The sequence below is a fragment of the Phasianus colchicus genome, chromosome 1 (assembly GCF_987193195.1).
Source record: "Phasianus colchicus chromosome 1, bPhaCol1.hap1.1, whole genome shotgun sequence".
NCBI lineage: Eukaryota > Metazoa > Chordata > Aves > Galliformes > Phasianidae > Phasianus > Phasianus colchicus.
In genome coordinates this window covers 81,908,063-81,923,610 of record NC_143436.1, presented here as the reverse complement: position 1 = coordinate 81,923,610, position 15,548 = coordinate 81,908,063, and the positions used below count along the sequence as shown (strand labels likewise).

Genomic DNA, 15,548 nt, shown 5'->3' with positions numbered 1-15,548 from the left:
TACAAGAACTCTGACCTCCAAATATAAGTTTTGCTGGAGTGTGATTCATGGAGAACTGATGACATTGTGTCTGAAGATGTTTCAGGTGGTACATTAAATACTTTATTTCCTAGAGCTATTGGACATGTACCATCTACCTTAGTATTGTATTTTCAACAGGCATGCATTGTGAGATGTAGAAGGTGGGATGGAATTTATTTTCTTAACCACTTCTCTTTCCTTTTACGCTTTCTTTTTAAATGATGGAATAATTTTAGGCCATTAAAAAGGTACTTCCCGTGTCAAATAATCTGAGGTCTCTGTCTGTATTGTGACAGCAAATAGAAAGCAAGGCAAAGGCAATTTAAGCTTTTTTGGCTCTTATTTTACAGGTGATCAAATTTGAGACATTGGCCGTAAGAGGAAATTTACTTGGAACAGAAATGAGATGGAATGATATCAAGAGAGGTAGTCCCTCTGGACTCTCAAGATTTGCAGATGTCAGGGAGGCTTCTTATTGCTTTGTCTGGCATTACTATAAGCTTCATCAATATGTCTCCTTAACAGCTCCATGAGTGATATGGCAGATCACCAGCAGGTTATTCAAGACAACAATAATCTTTAGGTCAGAAAAATTTATAAAACGCTCCTGATGCCAATAAGTCCTTTTTTCTTGCCTATGTTACAGATGATGAGAGTTGAAAATAAATTACTGGCTTATTTCTGGTTAGGTATAGGTCAGGCTGAACTGGTAAATCAGTCTTGCAGGTTTTGTTTCTGATAAATTCTATCTTTGCAGGAGGATTTTTGGTGTTTTGCATCTCTAGCACCTGAAATTTTCTGTCCTAGTTGTCTTTTAATAACAGATGCAATCTCAGGAATTAGTGTATTTCTGTGCCTCTGCCCTTCCAAACATTTTTTTCTTTTCTTTCTTTTTTAAATTATTCTTGGTATGCAGGTTGCTGGAGTGAGACAAGTTTAGAGAAAGTTGTATACTCAGGGATGCTCTATAACTCCTGAATATTTTGCTGCTGGTAAGAGGACTGTTACACATCTTCTGCAATGAGAAGTTTCCTGTTTCTTTTCATGAGCATTACATGCTTTTACCATGAAACCTGTGATAAGAGATTGCAGTGCAGTAGGGAAGAATTGTAGAAATGCCAATTTTTAACGTGTGCATTTGGCACTTACTACTGTCTCACTGGACCATGCTATCACTTTAGTTCTTTTCATTTACATAGGGCCACGTGGTTCTCACTGCATGAGTTAGAAGAAAAAGGGATGGGTCAGGTAGGAGAGTTTCCCACTGGTGCTTTCAGTACTGTTTCCTGTTACTACGATGACATAGCAAGGGAAAGTCAGGCAGGCACTGAGTGTACCACCTTTGGAGGAAGCTTTCCATCTCATTGCTTTGGACTTCCCTTTCCACCCTTCTGGTTCAGGCAGTGGCTCTGAGCACAGGGTTCTGTGCAGAGGGCCCAGCAGGTAGGGTCCTGCTCAGCTATAATCCTTTTCTAGCCACTGGGTGCAGATTTGGGTGTCGTGTTAGTCGTGGCCAGTTTTTACAAGGAAGGGGGAAAAGATGGTAAAAAGAGCAAAGGAAAAAGCACCATTTCTCCATTAAGGGATTTTTTTAAGACATTTCACTAAGAAGAAAAAAGAACTTGAGAGGCATGGCTGTATAGAAGAGTAGTTAAAGGAACAAAAAAAATTACATTGATACTACAGTTTTCTTGATTGCAAGTCACAAATGAGGTTTCACGTGATAAAATGTAACATATTAATAATACTTTGCAATGCAGCAGAGCTAATAGGGCGTTCAGGCAAAGTGTGTGTGTGCACATGTCAGAAGAGAATTGGTCAACTTTTGTACAACTGAGAATACAAGGCAGTTGATGAGAAAATGCTAATCTGCATCCTTTTTATTGCCAGCAAAAAGTGAATCCCCAAAAGTCAATTGGAGAGCAATACCTGTTCTTATTACATGCTGTTGTATAGCTTGGCAGTGCTGGGGCACTCTTGAAAAACTGCAGGCTGGGAGCATGGTCTGTTGCATCAGAGAACAGCAGACTTGGTGAGTGCTGCCTGTTCCAGACTTTCAGAGAGGAAGGTAAGAGGACAGCATCTGCTCTGATGATATGCTGCCTTTGTTCTGAAGTAACCAGCATCTGAAAAACCCGCTTTGTTCCATGTCAAGGGCTTCCAGAGCCTCTCAAAAAACAAAGAAAGGAAAGCAGATTGAAGAGCAGTGCGTCCTCTCTGCTGGCCCATCTTGCAATGCCATTGAAAAGAGCCAGAAAGAACACAGCGTTGCTTCCTCCTCCTCTCTGTTGCCAGCTGCTGCCATCAGGCTCCCAAGGCCTGCTTCTGCTTGAGGCCCTACTATGGAAACCCGTGCTTCTGGCAATGGCTTCTTGGCCTTTCAAACACTGCCCTGGGAGGAAGGTTTAAGCGCTTCCTTCTTGCTCTTTGTTACTGAAGAGATTCCTGGTGGGTATGTGAGCAGATTTGCATGAAATAAAAAGCCTCAGAATCCCTTGTGTAACCTTCTTTTTAACTGGAGTTTATTATAATGAGAAGAAAATGACATTTTAGATTTTTTTTTAATTAATCTCCATTGTTCTCCATTGGTGGCCCTAGTAGCCTTGTGGATTGGAAGCTCAGACAGTAGGGAATTTTCCTTGCCACACATAAACTTGGAAGGGAATTTGAAAGTAAAGGTTTTCAGATGTTGGCATTTCTGAGCCATCTTCTATTGAAATGGATGCCTGTTTCGATGACGAGTAGCATAGCAGATGTGTCAGAGCTGTAAATCCCTGTTCTCAGGGAATCTCTTGTATGTTTCTAAAGGGATTTGGGAGTTACAGTAAACATGGAGGAACAGATCTCTCCAGAAAATCAGAAGTTGTTTGTTAAGCTGTTGTGGCTTAACAAACTGATCTCAGGCATGGGAAGTGTTTCATGTTTACCTGAAACAGAGTAGTAGGAGTGTGGGTGGGTCTTAAATGAATCTCAGTACGTTCCTCTTCTTTGATTTCCCTGCCCCTAAGTGCTTGGGATTTTCAAGGATGAGAAATGCTGTCCTTACGTATTCTAAGGTGTTGCCAAGGGTGTCTTATCTCAGCAGTTCCTATTTTTGTTAATAGCAGGGTTCATTTTGTGCCAAGAAGGCCCAGAACAAGTGCTGGACACTATTTTTGGCCATCTGTACTAACATTCTAGCAGCACCATTTTTCCAAGTTATTCCAGTGATAATGTGATTGCCTGAGTAAGACTCGCTCTGCGGCTGAACAGAGACCTTCTGTTTTCAGGACTGGCAGTTCCTCAGTTTTTATACATTTACACGCTGCTCTCAGTTTTTATGCATTGACACGCTGAACATATGCACCAACTAAGTGCAATTTTATTCTGATTGCAGTCAGACACTAGTTAATGGCAATTACAAGATAGATTTATTTCACCATTTGCTAATAGTGCTGTGTTAGAGAGTATGCCTGTATCTCTTTCTTAAGTAGCCATCTTCTTATATTTTAAACAAATTGTTTTGATCATTCTTTGAATGTTGAAGAATTGCAGTTTGAGCCCTCTTGAGCATGTTTCTGGCAGTATTACCTCATCTAAATCAGAAATAGTGCTGCTGCGTAAGTGCCCTTAAATGCTGTGTCTGCTACATCTATATTATAATAATAGAAGCTTTGAAAAGAAACTGATTGACATTAACCCCAAATGAAATGTTTACTCTCTGTTTAATACCTGGCGGGCAATTCAGTGCTCTGAATCTATATTAAAGAAGAAAAATGTTTAAGAAATATTATTCAGGCTCAAAATCAGGAACTCAAAAGTCAGAGCTGTACCATGGCATGCATATATTACGAAATGGTGTTGAACTGTATCATCAAATACTGGGTTTTGCCCTCAATGGATTCACAAAATCAACCTTTTCTGGAGGCTGATTTAATGTGTTTTACAGCAGAAGTATGTAAGACTGCTTCCCAAACCTGTTGTACCTGTGGGTTAGACAGCAAATGCACTTTGAGGAGCCAGATCTCATATTCCTGCCTCTGCTGTGGGTTCTTGTATCATGTTGAGCAGATCAGTGAAAAAGCATTTGCAGCTGGACGATCCTTGCTCATCACTTAATTCACAGAAAGCTACCTTGAAATCTTACAGACTGATGCGGGGAAGTATTGCTCTCATAAATGTTTCAGTGGCAGAGCTGAATGTTTTGTTCCAGAATTTGGGTTCCCTAAACAGTGACTTTTCCTACATGTGGTTCAGTGTTTTTACCCTGAGGAGCAATAAAAACAGCGTGTGCCCTGATCTTACTGGGGTGTCCAGACAGGACTGAAGTAAAACCGTACACTTGCTGTGTTACATTTCAAGACAGAGTACTGCAGTCAGCCTTGGGCTGTGGCACGTCCTCAAGAGCCTGAGATCCAGTGGGCCATGAAACCTCTCTTAGAAAGATGAGATGTGGCACTGCGTTTTATGTAACACACTGTGCTCTGTAATTGGCTTTTTTAATGCATTTATAGAAACACTGAATTACTTGCAGGGAGAATAATATTGCTGTGGTGTTCAGGAGACAGGTTTATTTGGTGGGTTTTTCTGTCCTTTGCCTTAAGCAGAAGTCAAATACGAATGCAGATGGGCCTATGTGTCTCCACTATGGGGAGAAAAGAGAGATGGGGGGAGAGAAGGCTAGGCAGTACAATTGGCAGGAAATTCATCTTTCCTGGGGACAGATGTGTTTCCCTTTCAGGCACACTGAGTTGCCTTCTCACTGAGATGCTCGGGATGGATTCATGAAGGCTGAGTAGTCCCTTTAGCTGGGAGAGTCACTAAAGATCAGCACATCCCGAAGTCTAATCTGCATTATCGTTAATCCAATCAACCGTCAACTGTTTTAACAATTAGCTCTGTTACTGGCTTCACTCACTAAAGTCATTAAATCTCTCTTTGCCTCAGTTTAACCCCCTCAGGTTCCTATTGCAAGTAGGTGACTGTCCTTATACACTAACATAGAGTATGTTGTGGTAAATAATGATCCAGGTCTGTGTAGCCACTCGACCTACTATTTCTGTCAGTAATGATTCAGGGGAGAAGTGCCTTTAGGTGCTGTCCTAAATAGTCCTCTAAATCCTGAAAATCAGTGAGAAACAAAAGGAACTTAATTATAATTTGTACTGACAGCTCTGCCTATTACTTAGACTGCAAAGTATTTCCATTAAATTAGTTTGGATTGTTTGTGGAGGGAAAATACAGGAATTGCTCTGTTTTTCTTTCCTTTTTTTTTTTTAATATATAAATATATTCTGTGCAGAACTTGCCAAATGCTTACTTTATGCTGAGCTTTTCCATTCTATGCATCCACCTAAGTTTAAACTGCTTAGGAAAAACTCATCAAAATCAGTTTGGTTGTTTTGAAGAATGGGCTGAGAAAGCAGAATAAGAGACAGAAGGAAGGTAGCTTCCTTTGTCTGTGTTGTAATGTTCTAAATGGCAAGTTCTGCTATGAAGAGATCTTTTGTCTCTACCTTGTCTGGCATTTTTCTGGATCCCTTTTGGTAGGAACTTAGGAACTCCAATCGTTTCCTCAGTCCTTTAATAGTCCCTTTTTCACTTCAAATGAAGCACTCAGAGTTAGAAAGCGCTGACATTCATGTTCCTTGTGCATCCTGTGACATTTTCTCTTCCACAGATTTTTTTATTTTCCATACTGTGAAAGATGAGCTGCGTGCATGTAATGGACTTTATGTCTGTTTTACTGCAGAGGAACTAAAAACTTGTGATAGTTGGGGAAATAGTGCAAGAAAATGGCTGCAGGAGTCACAGGAATGTCATCTGATGACCCTCCAGGCCAGCTATGTTTCTGTGTTGTTTCAGACTGGTCATTTTCAGGTAAACTTCTCTAAGGCTGTCACGAACTGTTTTTCCTAGTCAGTTGTGATGCCCAGTTCTAGAGCCTGGATGATGATGGATTAAATAACTGCATGCTTATTGCTGAAATAAGATTTGGAGAAGCAAGTTTCAGTATCTAAAAGGGAGCTACAGGAAGGAAGGGGACAGACTCTTTAGCAGGGTCTGTGGTAACAGAACAAGGGGAAATGGCTTCAAACTCAGAGAGGCTAGATTTAGGTTGGATATAAGGAAAAAATCTTTTACAGTGAGAGTGGCGAGGCACTGGAACAGGTTACCCAGTGTTCTGGTTGACAGCCCATCCCTAAAGACCTTAAAGGCGAGGCTGGATAAGGCCCTGGCAACCCAGTCTAGCTGTGGTGTTCTTGTTCATTGCAGGGGAGTTGAACTAGAGGGCCTTCAGATGTCCTATCCAACTCTAACTATTCTGTGTTTCTATGAGTCTATGATTTCTTAGGTATCTCAAACCAAGTACTGCTCCAGTCAGCAGATAGTGCTGAAATTCTGCTATCTGTGCCTTAGATCACCCTTCGTGTAGTGGTAAAAATGCTACTTCTAAAGAAGGTCATAGCAGATTTTGAAATAAATTACCCTAATGTTTTGTGCTTACAGTCAAGAAGAAGGAGTTGGGTGAGATGAACGCTGGAGTAATAAAAATGAGCTGAATGATCACAGTATGAAGTACAGTATGATGCGCCTAGCATCTTTTGTAAACACCTCCTGTAAACATGGAGCTCATCAACTGGAAACTGCAAAGGAGGAAGAAAGGTCTGGGAGCGTTGCTAGAGCTTGTGATAATTGAAACAGCCCTCCCATGATCTTAAAAGGTCTCAGTAGCCATTGAAGAAGAACTAATGCCATTGGGATTTTGGGATATCTCATCTGGAGAGTTACATACACTTCAGCTTTTTCTGTATAGCAGAAGGACGAGAGCAAACTGGAGGAAGTGTGTTATGAGACAGATAGCATGGCCAAAGGGATGGGTGGCCAGTTTTATTAGGGGGAGATAAATGCATGGCTTGTTTAGACTGGCAAAATGAAGGTGGAGGGAATTGGTAGGACAGCAGTTTGTAAATATATCTGAAGGATTAACAACCAGATGGAAGCTAGCTGAGGTGAGGTGCATGTTTTGGCACAGCACTACATAGGTTTGAAATGAATGGGAGTAAACTGAGGTGGTAAGTATCAGAACAGTGTGAGTCTAAGGCAGCATCCCAAAGAGCAGAGTAGAAGAAATACCCCTTTGACTGGATACGAGCTTGATCCTTCTAGGTACTGGAACAGGCTGTCTTGGGAGGCTGTGGGTGCCTTATCCGTGGAGGTGTTCCTGGGACCCTGCCTGTAGCAGGGGCTTGGAACTGGGTGGGCTTTAAGGTCCCTTCCAACCCAAACAATTCAGTGTTTCTATAGAAGGCCTTGAGCAGATTCATTTCAGTTAAATGTGTAAATATGTGATGAACCAAGCTAACATAATGGAAGCAGTGTTAACTATGATGTCTCCTATCTCTGCTAGCTCCTCTTGCTCCATTTCTGTATTTTTGCACACAGTAGAATTACAGCAGATATAGCACACATGCTTTGGGCATTGTGCGTGTAATGCATGTGGAACGTTGACCTTTTCCTTCTCCCAAGTGAAATAAAGTCATCGGGAATTGTCTGTAAATATGCTGGCCCTATACTTCAGAGCTTGAGCTGCTTTAATCACAGCGTGCCTCAGGGAGCCAGATGACCAGTGTATCTGTCCTTGAGAGTATGGGAGCAGATGAGATCTTTCACATGGCTGGTTTTTAATGTGCTTTTGTGTGCGTGCCTGAACAGGATATATGTGCGCTCTGTTGGTATGCAAGAAAGCTCCAGGTTATTGCCCTGCCTCATGCAATGTCTTTGAATGGAAAGCCATCAGTCGTGGCTATACTGAAGGAAGAAATATGTCATCAGAGTGGGAACGTTGCCATTCTCAAGCTTTGGATGGCCTTCCCTTCACGTTTGTCATATGCAATACATGTTTGTAAGGAGCATGTGTCACTGCTGATGTGATGTGCCATGTCATAAAAGCTCTGCTGACATTTTGTGACCTCTTAATGTCTAATAGAAGAGGTTTGCAAGATATAAATGCCATCTGCCATGGGAAGCCAACTTCTCAGTTCTCTAATCACATCCGCCTCTTCTGAAATGCTACATCACCACAAAAAAAATCAGCATATTAATGGAGGAAGCCTGTCATTTCACTCATTCTCAGATTCTTTACATAATTCAGCTATTAATTTTATTTTCTGCTTATGACAAACCCTGAAGGGTGGAAGTTGCAGAAAAACCATGATAGCTTCAGGAGTTCCGTTTCATTAGAGCTCTATTTATTGTCTGATTCTTTGGTGCTGCGAATTGGAACCATTTTCCCTATGATTTTTATCTCTTGCATATACTCACGCATGGGATTCACAGATGGACATGTTTTCACAGCACGAGCTGTCTCAGGAACATGCAACAGGACTTTGTGGCTGAAGTTAGGGAGTAGGTTGTAAAGAGTAGAGAGTTTTCCTCGTCTTTGTTCACTCAGACTGCTATGGCAACTGAGATGTGCTTGTTCTTTTAAATTGATTTAACTTGTGCCAATTTTTCACACTGATAGTCTCAGATGTGGGATAAGGAGATCAAACTTTGACTGGCTGACATCTTGTATAGTTGTTCTGCTTTTGAATCACTAGTGCAATTTTTGTAGGATGAAAAAGTAAGCAGTGTTTTGTGCTTTGATAGGAGAAGAGAGCACTTTATCCACCTACCCTTTACATTGCTTACTGCTGGCGTCAGGTGTTACAGCTTTTACGTGTAGGTAGGACAAACTTTATAAAGCTTTTGCAGGAAGTTTGCACATGTTACAGGCCCCATATACAGCACAATTGGGTTAACTTAGGAGTAACAATGAGCAATATGTATTTTAGATGGTGCTAAGGTACACAACTGCATTTCTACAGACTGGAGAAAGGGTACTGATTCTGCTTCCTGTCCTGAAGTGTTTTTATGTGTTTCCCAAGAGCTGCAGAAGCATGGTCTAGCCCTCACAGCCAACTGGGCCTGTTTTAATCACTCTGCTACAGGTGGGGAAGGAGATACGCTGAAAAATTAGGTGATAAGATCAACAAATCTGTGAATGCAGCAACAAATCAGTGATATAGCAGCCTTCAATACTGATCCTAACACTTACTGCTGGACATAAACATAGCCACAGGAGAGCCATGAAGATGATCAGAGGGCTGCAGCAACTCTCCTATGAAGAAAGGCTGAGAGTGTTCGGCTTGTTTAGCTTGGAGAAGAAGGCTCTAGGGTGACCTCACTGTGGCCTTCCAGTACTTGAAGGGAGCTTAAAAGCAGGACAGGGCCAACTTTTTACATGAATGTGATAGTGACAGGACAAGGAAGAATGGCTTTAAACTAAGAGCAGGGAGATTTAAGTTAGACATTAGGAAGAAATTCCTTACTCAGAGGGCAGTGAGGCACTGGCACAGGCTATCTATACAAGCTGTGGATGCCCCATCCCTGGAGCTCTTCAGGGCCGGGTTGGATGGGGCTGTGGGCAGCCTGCTCTGATGGGTGACAACACTGCCTATGGTAGCAGAGTTGGAATTGGATGGGCTTTAAGGCCCCCTTTCAGCCTAAGCCATTCTATGATTTTATGATTTCCCTGATACAACTTATCCTCAGGCTCCCCGTTAGTGAAAAAGAGATTTTTTTCTTTCATTATTATGATACTGATATATTTTTAGGTGCCATGGAAAGGGTAAGTAAAAAATCACACAAGAAATCCAAGAGCATGCTGGCGTATGTAAGTAAGTTTTGGGGAGGCAGCAGGATTTGCTATTGTACAGCGTTTCAAGGCTAAGTCATTGTGCTGCACTGCTGCCCTCATAGCAAGCCATATGGCAGGGTCCTACTGTGCAAGTACTTCCCTAAGGTTCCTGCTCACAGATGGAGCAACGGAACCAAAAGGCCTGCTGTGCAGGAGTTCAGTCAGGTTTTGTAACTGCATTGCCAGGCAACCATTTCAGTCGCCTTTCTGTTTGACCTGTTTTTCTAACTCCTGGTGAGCTCTGTGAAACAAGCTTATTCTTAGTTGATTTCATACAATTGTTAACTTACCATTCTTAATTTCAAGAAATTAATGTGAGCAAAATTAACTTTTGCTACTCTGCCGTAATGACTGGTCTGCTTGCCATGGCCCTACAGCAGGAGGAGAAGCCATCCTTTTGCATGAATTTCACTGTGATGATGGTTGTACTAACAGTTACTGCAGAGCAGTTTGGGCAGTGTCAAACTGCACACCACTTCATTTGTGAACATGAATTGTTTCAGAGGCCTGGGAGATAGCAATTCCAGCACCTGGAACAGATGATATTTGAGCTCCTAACACTATAATGTGAAGCTTTTTATCGCAGTTTAGTCGTAGATAACATTTAAAATGTCTAGCAAGAAAGAGTGTGTGGGATTAGGGAGTGTCTCAATAGTGGTACTGTAACACATCTAGGCATTTCAGAGCAAGAAACTGTACCCCAAGCTGGATTTCACTGGGTGACATCAGAGTGCTGGCTTTGTTTTCTGCTTAAATAATAACCAGGTAGATCCTCTGTGGAAAGGGATTGTCAGAGTGAGAAGAGCTATTTAGCATCAAGCCAAGTAAACAGTGAGGCACTGCTGTTGAAAATGCTGCATAAAGAGCTGGCCTTGTTGCTTTTCCTCTGATATTTAGCAACTTTTTTTGTTTTAGGAACTTTCCGCTGTACTTTCTGTGAGACTGAAGTGGAAGAGGATGAGTCGGTGATGCCAAAAAAGGATGCAAGGACACTCGTGGCAAGATTTAATGAGCAGATCGAGCCCATATACAAGCTACTTCGTGAGACAGAAGATGTCAACTTAGCCTATGAAGTCCTTGAACCAGAGCCCACCGAGATTCCTGCCTTGAAGCAGAGGTGGGAACAGACCCTGTCTTCTTTCACCATACTGCTTTCTCGTAGTGTGTTCATCTGCTCCGTGAGGCTTTCCCAAGCCTTGTGCATTAGGGACCCACTTGTTCAGCACCAATGGTGCAAGCCACTGACAAATTCCCTGAGGAATGTACGGTTTATAAGGAGATGACTCATCCACTTACCCACAACCACTTTTTTTTTTTTACTAAACAAGGCAGATTACTATTCTTCTAATCAGTCTTCTGCATGCACTTTTCTGTGGGGTGGGGTACATGAATCACTTATGCCTAGGATGTATTCCACATTATAGTTGGAAAATCAGGATGGGGAGCAACTGTTTACAAGGGTGGATAGTGATAGGACAAGGGGGAATGGTTTTAAACTGAGACAATGGAGGTTTAGGTTAGAGATTAGGAGGAAGTTTTTCACACCGAGGGTGGTGACACACTGGACCAGGTTGCCCAAGGAGGTTGTGGATGCCCCATCCCTGGAGGCATTCAAGGCCAGGCTGGATGTGGCTCTGGGCAGCCTGGTCTGCTGGTTGGCGACCCTGCACATAGCAGGGGGGTTGAAACTAGGTGATCATTGTGGTCCTTTTCAACCCAGGCCATTCTATGATTCTATGATCTTTAAAACATTCCTGCCCTTGAGAAATGACATTTTCTTTCAGAACTTTTGTAGTTGTACAAAAATCGATGATGTTTATAATAACATAATAATGCAGAAAGATGTGGGGAGCTGTCAGTTTTGTCAGCTATGGTGAAATGTGATGTGCTTCTCTCTGTTTAAAAAAAATAATTAATTAAACGCCCAAGAAAAAAAATCTGTACCACAGGGGGAAGCATTCCCACAGTGCCTTGGGATGCTTGACTTTAGTTAATGGGAGAACAAGCAAGAGTCTCTTTTCTTTACTTTCAAGCTAACCTTGAGAGAGAATGTTCATCATATATTAATGCTAGACAGTTTCTAATTAGTATAATAAAAATTACTTGTCTATTCATAGTCTTTTTCTAGCCAAGGATATAGCTAATTTTGCTCATCGTTCTGATAGAAAAACAGAAGCGATATACGGAGGGGAGATTTTTCCAAGGTCACTCAGTGTTTCTTTGTTGATATGGGGAGTCTTTGAAGCCTTTGTTCCCAAGCTGAATCACTAAATTTTGCTTTAAAAACTATGTTCTGTAGTTTGTGTACTAAAACTGGGATAACCCCACCAAAAAAAGGGTCATTTCAGTCTTCCCCATGGCCACCTTGTCTCGGTGCACAGGAAATCAGCACAGCAGAAGCCTGGTACAGTCCTATGATTAAATAGGAGCACCCACTTACTTGACTCTTAAATACTTAAAAAACACTGTAAATGATTAATTACTCCGAACAAGGAATGATAAAATAAATAAGCATTTTAAAACCCTTTCTTGAGCACAACTTATTTCAGCACATATGATGATTTAATTATTTATTAACTCTTATTAATTCAAGGCAGATAATTGCATGAAAATAGTGCTGTGAGATTTTTTTTTAAAGTGTCGAATCCTGGGTTATTTATTATGGCCGTTTTATGGAGTCTTGAGTTTTTGAAATCATTGACAAAACTGACTTTTGATGATTTTGAAACTGACAGAAAGGGTCACAAAGTGCCCACATCTTCTCTCTGCACAGACACAGGCAACTGCAGGTGTTGAAGATGGTAACTCCAACCAACTGCACCAACAGCATGCAATTGTCATTCACCTGCCATGGAAACTGGTCATACCTCCATCTGTACTTTCCTAGGAGTCATTAATATTTTTAATCTTGGCAGAGTGTGAGTTAGCCACGTAGTTTATAAAATGTACGTGCTTCATCTGAGCCATTCTGCATGGTTTCCTAGAACAGGTGGATTTTAATCATAGAATCATAGAATGGCCTGGGTTGAAAAGGACCACAGTGATCATGTGTGTGATCCCTGCTGTGTGCAGGGTCACCAACCACCAGACCAGGCTGCCCAGAGCCACGTCCAGCCTGGAATATCCCCTTCACTTTCTTATGTCAGAATAGCATGATGTTAGATAATATAAATCTTCACAGAATTCGTTTTTTTTAGTCATGCTATCAAGGACCATGAGTTGTTTCCTTTGAAGCTGGATCTGTTAAGAGTAGCTAAATGAAAGAGTGCTTTGTTTCAAATACGGCACAAAAAGAGTTATCCTTGTTTTGCAAGACCTTTAATTATTAGCCTGGACAGTCTTGAGGTGAAAATTTTAACTTGTTTTCCCACTGCACAGTGTGGTATCTGTGGGCCATATTTCAGCTATATTAAGAATTATTTATATCACCTTTGAAGGCAGCTTAACCACTTATGGAGCAACTTCCATCATGATAAAACAACCTATGGGTAACAGAGCAGATGTAGCTAGAGCTGGGCCACTGAGCTGCTGCTGTCTGAGCAGTTCCTGGCTCCAACTGTGGCTGTGCAATGTCTGGAAGCAGGGGAAAAAGTGCACCTTGGATCTTACAGAGGAATTCTTCTAAGAACGCGCTGCCCTCATCTGCCCTATGCTGCCCATAAGGCAGCTTGCACATCTGGCTTTTTGCTGGTGCCTGATGTAGGGTGTTTAATGCCATCCCTTGGATAAGTGTGCTGAACGGTAAGAACTCTTCTTGCAGTAAGAAACATTCTGCTGGTCACATAGCCTTGAGGCTGCCCACTCCCTCTAGCAGTACGGTTGAAGATGTAGTTGCATAAATGATGCACTGAGTTGGGATATGCTTACAGAGTTCACTGAGGTCCGAGAGTCGACAGAATGTCTACATTATTCCAGGTGAATGTGACACATTGCAGTAGATGGTTTAAAGTAATTCATGTTGTAGGTGTTTCTTACAGCTGTTACCTTCATTTTGAAATGTTCCTGACATTACGGAATAAGTATTTTGCTACTAAATGATACTGCGTGGGCAAAAAGTCCATTTTGAATATACTTCTGGGCACCTCTGTGTGAAAGTATTATTAGGCAGCTCTTGGCACTAGAGAGTATTTAGCTGTCACACTGCAGCGTGCAGAGGGAGAGGCTGGGGGAGAGTTGCATTGTGCATCTTGTGAGGAAAGTGGATTACATAAAATTGTCAGGGAAACGCTGGTTACGGATTTCTATTGTGTGGGAAGCAGAGCGGTGCTTTTCACAGAACACATGCCTGTCTTGGAAAACTGAAAGGTGCCAACACTTGAAATAACACACTGGGAAGAAGGTCTCTCTGTGTGGTTCCTTAGGTTATATAAGCAGTGCATGTGCACGAGTCTTTTCCTTCAGCCCAGAAATTCAAGGTTGCTGTGAAGCTTTTCCAGCAGGTCTGCCTGTGGGAGAGAAGCAGTTAGCATGTGGACACCTGCTAACACAAATATTGTGAAGTATTTTGCTATCAGATCGCAGCGAATGCACTAGTAAGAGATTGTGAACAGTCCTCAATCCTAAGCAAGGCTCAACACACTGATATTTTATATCTGGGGAAGAAAGATGACCACCTGCCCGTGTTTCCCCCTTGTCTACACCTAAAAATTGTGCAGAATTAGCTTGCAGTGGTTAAATCCTCGCTGATTTAAAAAGATGCGTATTACTCAGGTCTCCAACTGCAGCCTTATTTTAAGCTTCTCCGTTGGAGGAAAGGTTGCTGGGTAGATAGCAGCAAATGAACCGTGCTCGCTCACAACTTGTGTCAGCTCAGCTGATAGCAGCTGGCAGCAGAGCAGGAACACTGCTAGCATCCATCATTGATTTCCTCTGGACAAAAGGAGAAACCCAGGCAGGTCTGGTACCCGTGAAAAGCCTTAGCAGACTTCGCCATTGGCAGTCGAATGGCTGCAATTCTATGGCATCTAATAGGGGTTGTGGATGGCCTCAATGTGCAGTGAATCTATTATTTTTCTGTGAAGATGAAATGCAATTTGGAAGTAGAGGAATAGTTATCGTTGGCTTCCCCCACCTGGAGAGCTGGGAGCTTCCATTCTTCTGCATCTGTAGCCAGAGAGTATTTTCAGCTCATTTCCATCAGTATGCAGAAAATACTCCACCCAATGTCCTCTTTCCATCAGATTCAAGCAGGACTGTTTCCTTTCTTCATCAGTCTCCTGAGCTAGAAGGGAGCCTGAAGGAAAGTGTGCTGGCAGCAGCTCCTCTCAAAACACAAAGGAGTGCTAGACTGTGCCTGTCCTACCCTCACATTCTGTTATCACCTTTCTCCCTCCAGCTTTTCTGCTGTGAAGACAGTTCTGTCTTATCTCTTCCTGCTCTTCAGCACCATGTGAAGCCCTTTGCCCAGCCCATGTCCTTGGTTTGAAGCTGTCCTCTCATCTTTCTTTGCATGGATTTCCCTCTCCTTCCAGGGCAGTCTGTGGAAGTGCAGATATGCTGCATAATGGAGGAGATGTGATTTGTGGGGGCATTGTCACTCACCATTCAAGCAAGGGTTAGATCAGTATTTTTCATGACAGGTTAACCCTTTCAGGAGCCCTGAGGTTAGTGCCTCACAGATTGAGCATGCTGGGTCTTTGCTCCTATCCTCTGACTTGCTTAAAGTTTAGTTCTGGATTTTGTGCAATATAAGGTTGCTTTGTAAAAGCAAAAAAGAGACCTGATGCCATACACGAGATTACTGTGGGACCAAGTTTTGCTGCTGTGACTTTTATTTCAGGGTATTCTGGAATTTTACATTTGTTTT

The 15,548-nt window shown here is 42.1% G+C and overlaps 1 protein-coding gene across 1 annotated transcript in view; it reads left to right on the top strand.

Annotated features, from left to right (window-relative positions):
- GTF2E1 (general transcription factor IIE subunit 1) overlaps window positions 1-15,548 on the top strand; it is a 51,668-nt gene that overhangs the window by 29,185 nt on the left and 6,935 nt on the right. Inside the window, exon 3 of the mRNA XM_031613165.2 lies at window positions 10,658-10,859. Coding sequence (XP_031469025.1) covers window positions 10,658-10,859 — 202 coding nt within the window. The remainder of the gene's footprint in view (window positions 1-10,657; window positions 10,860-15,548) is intronic.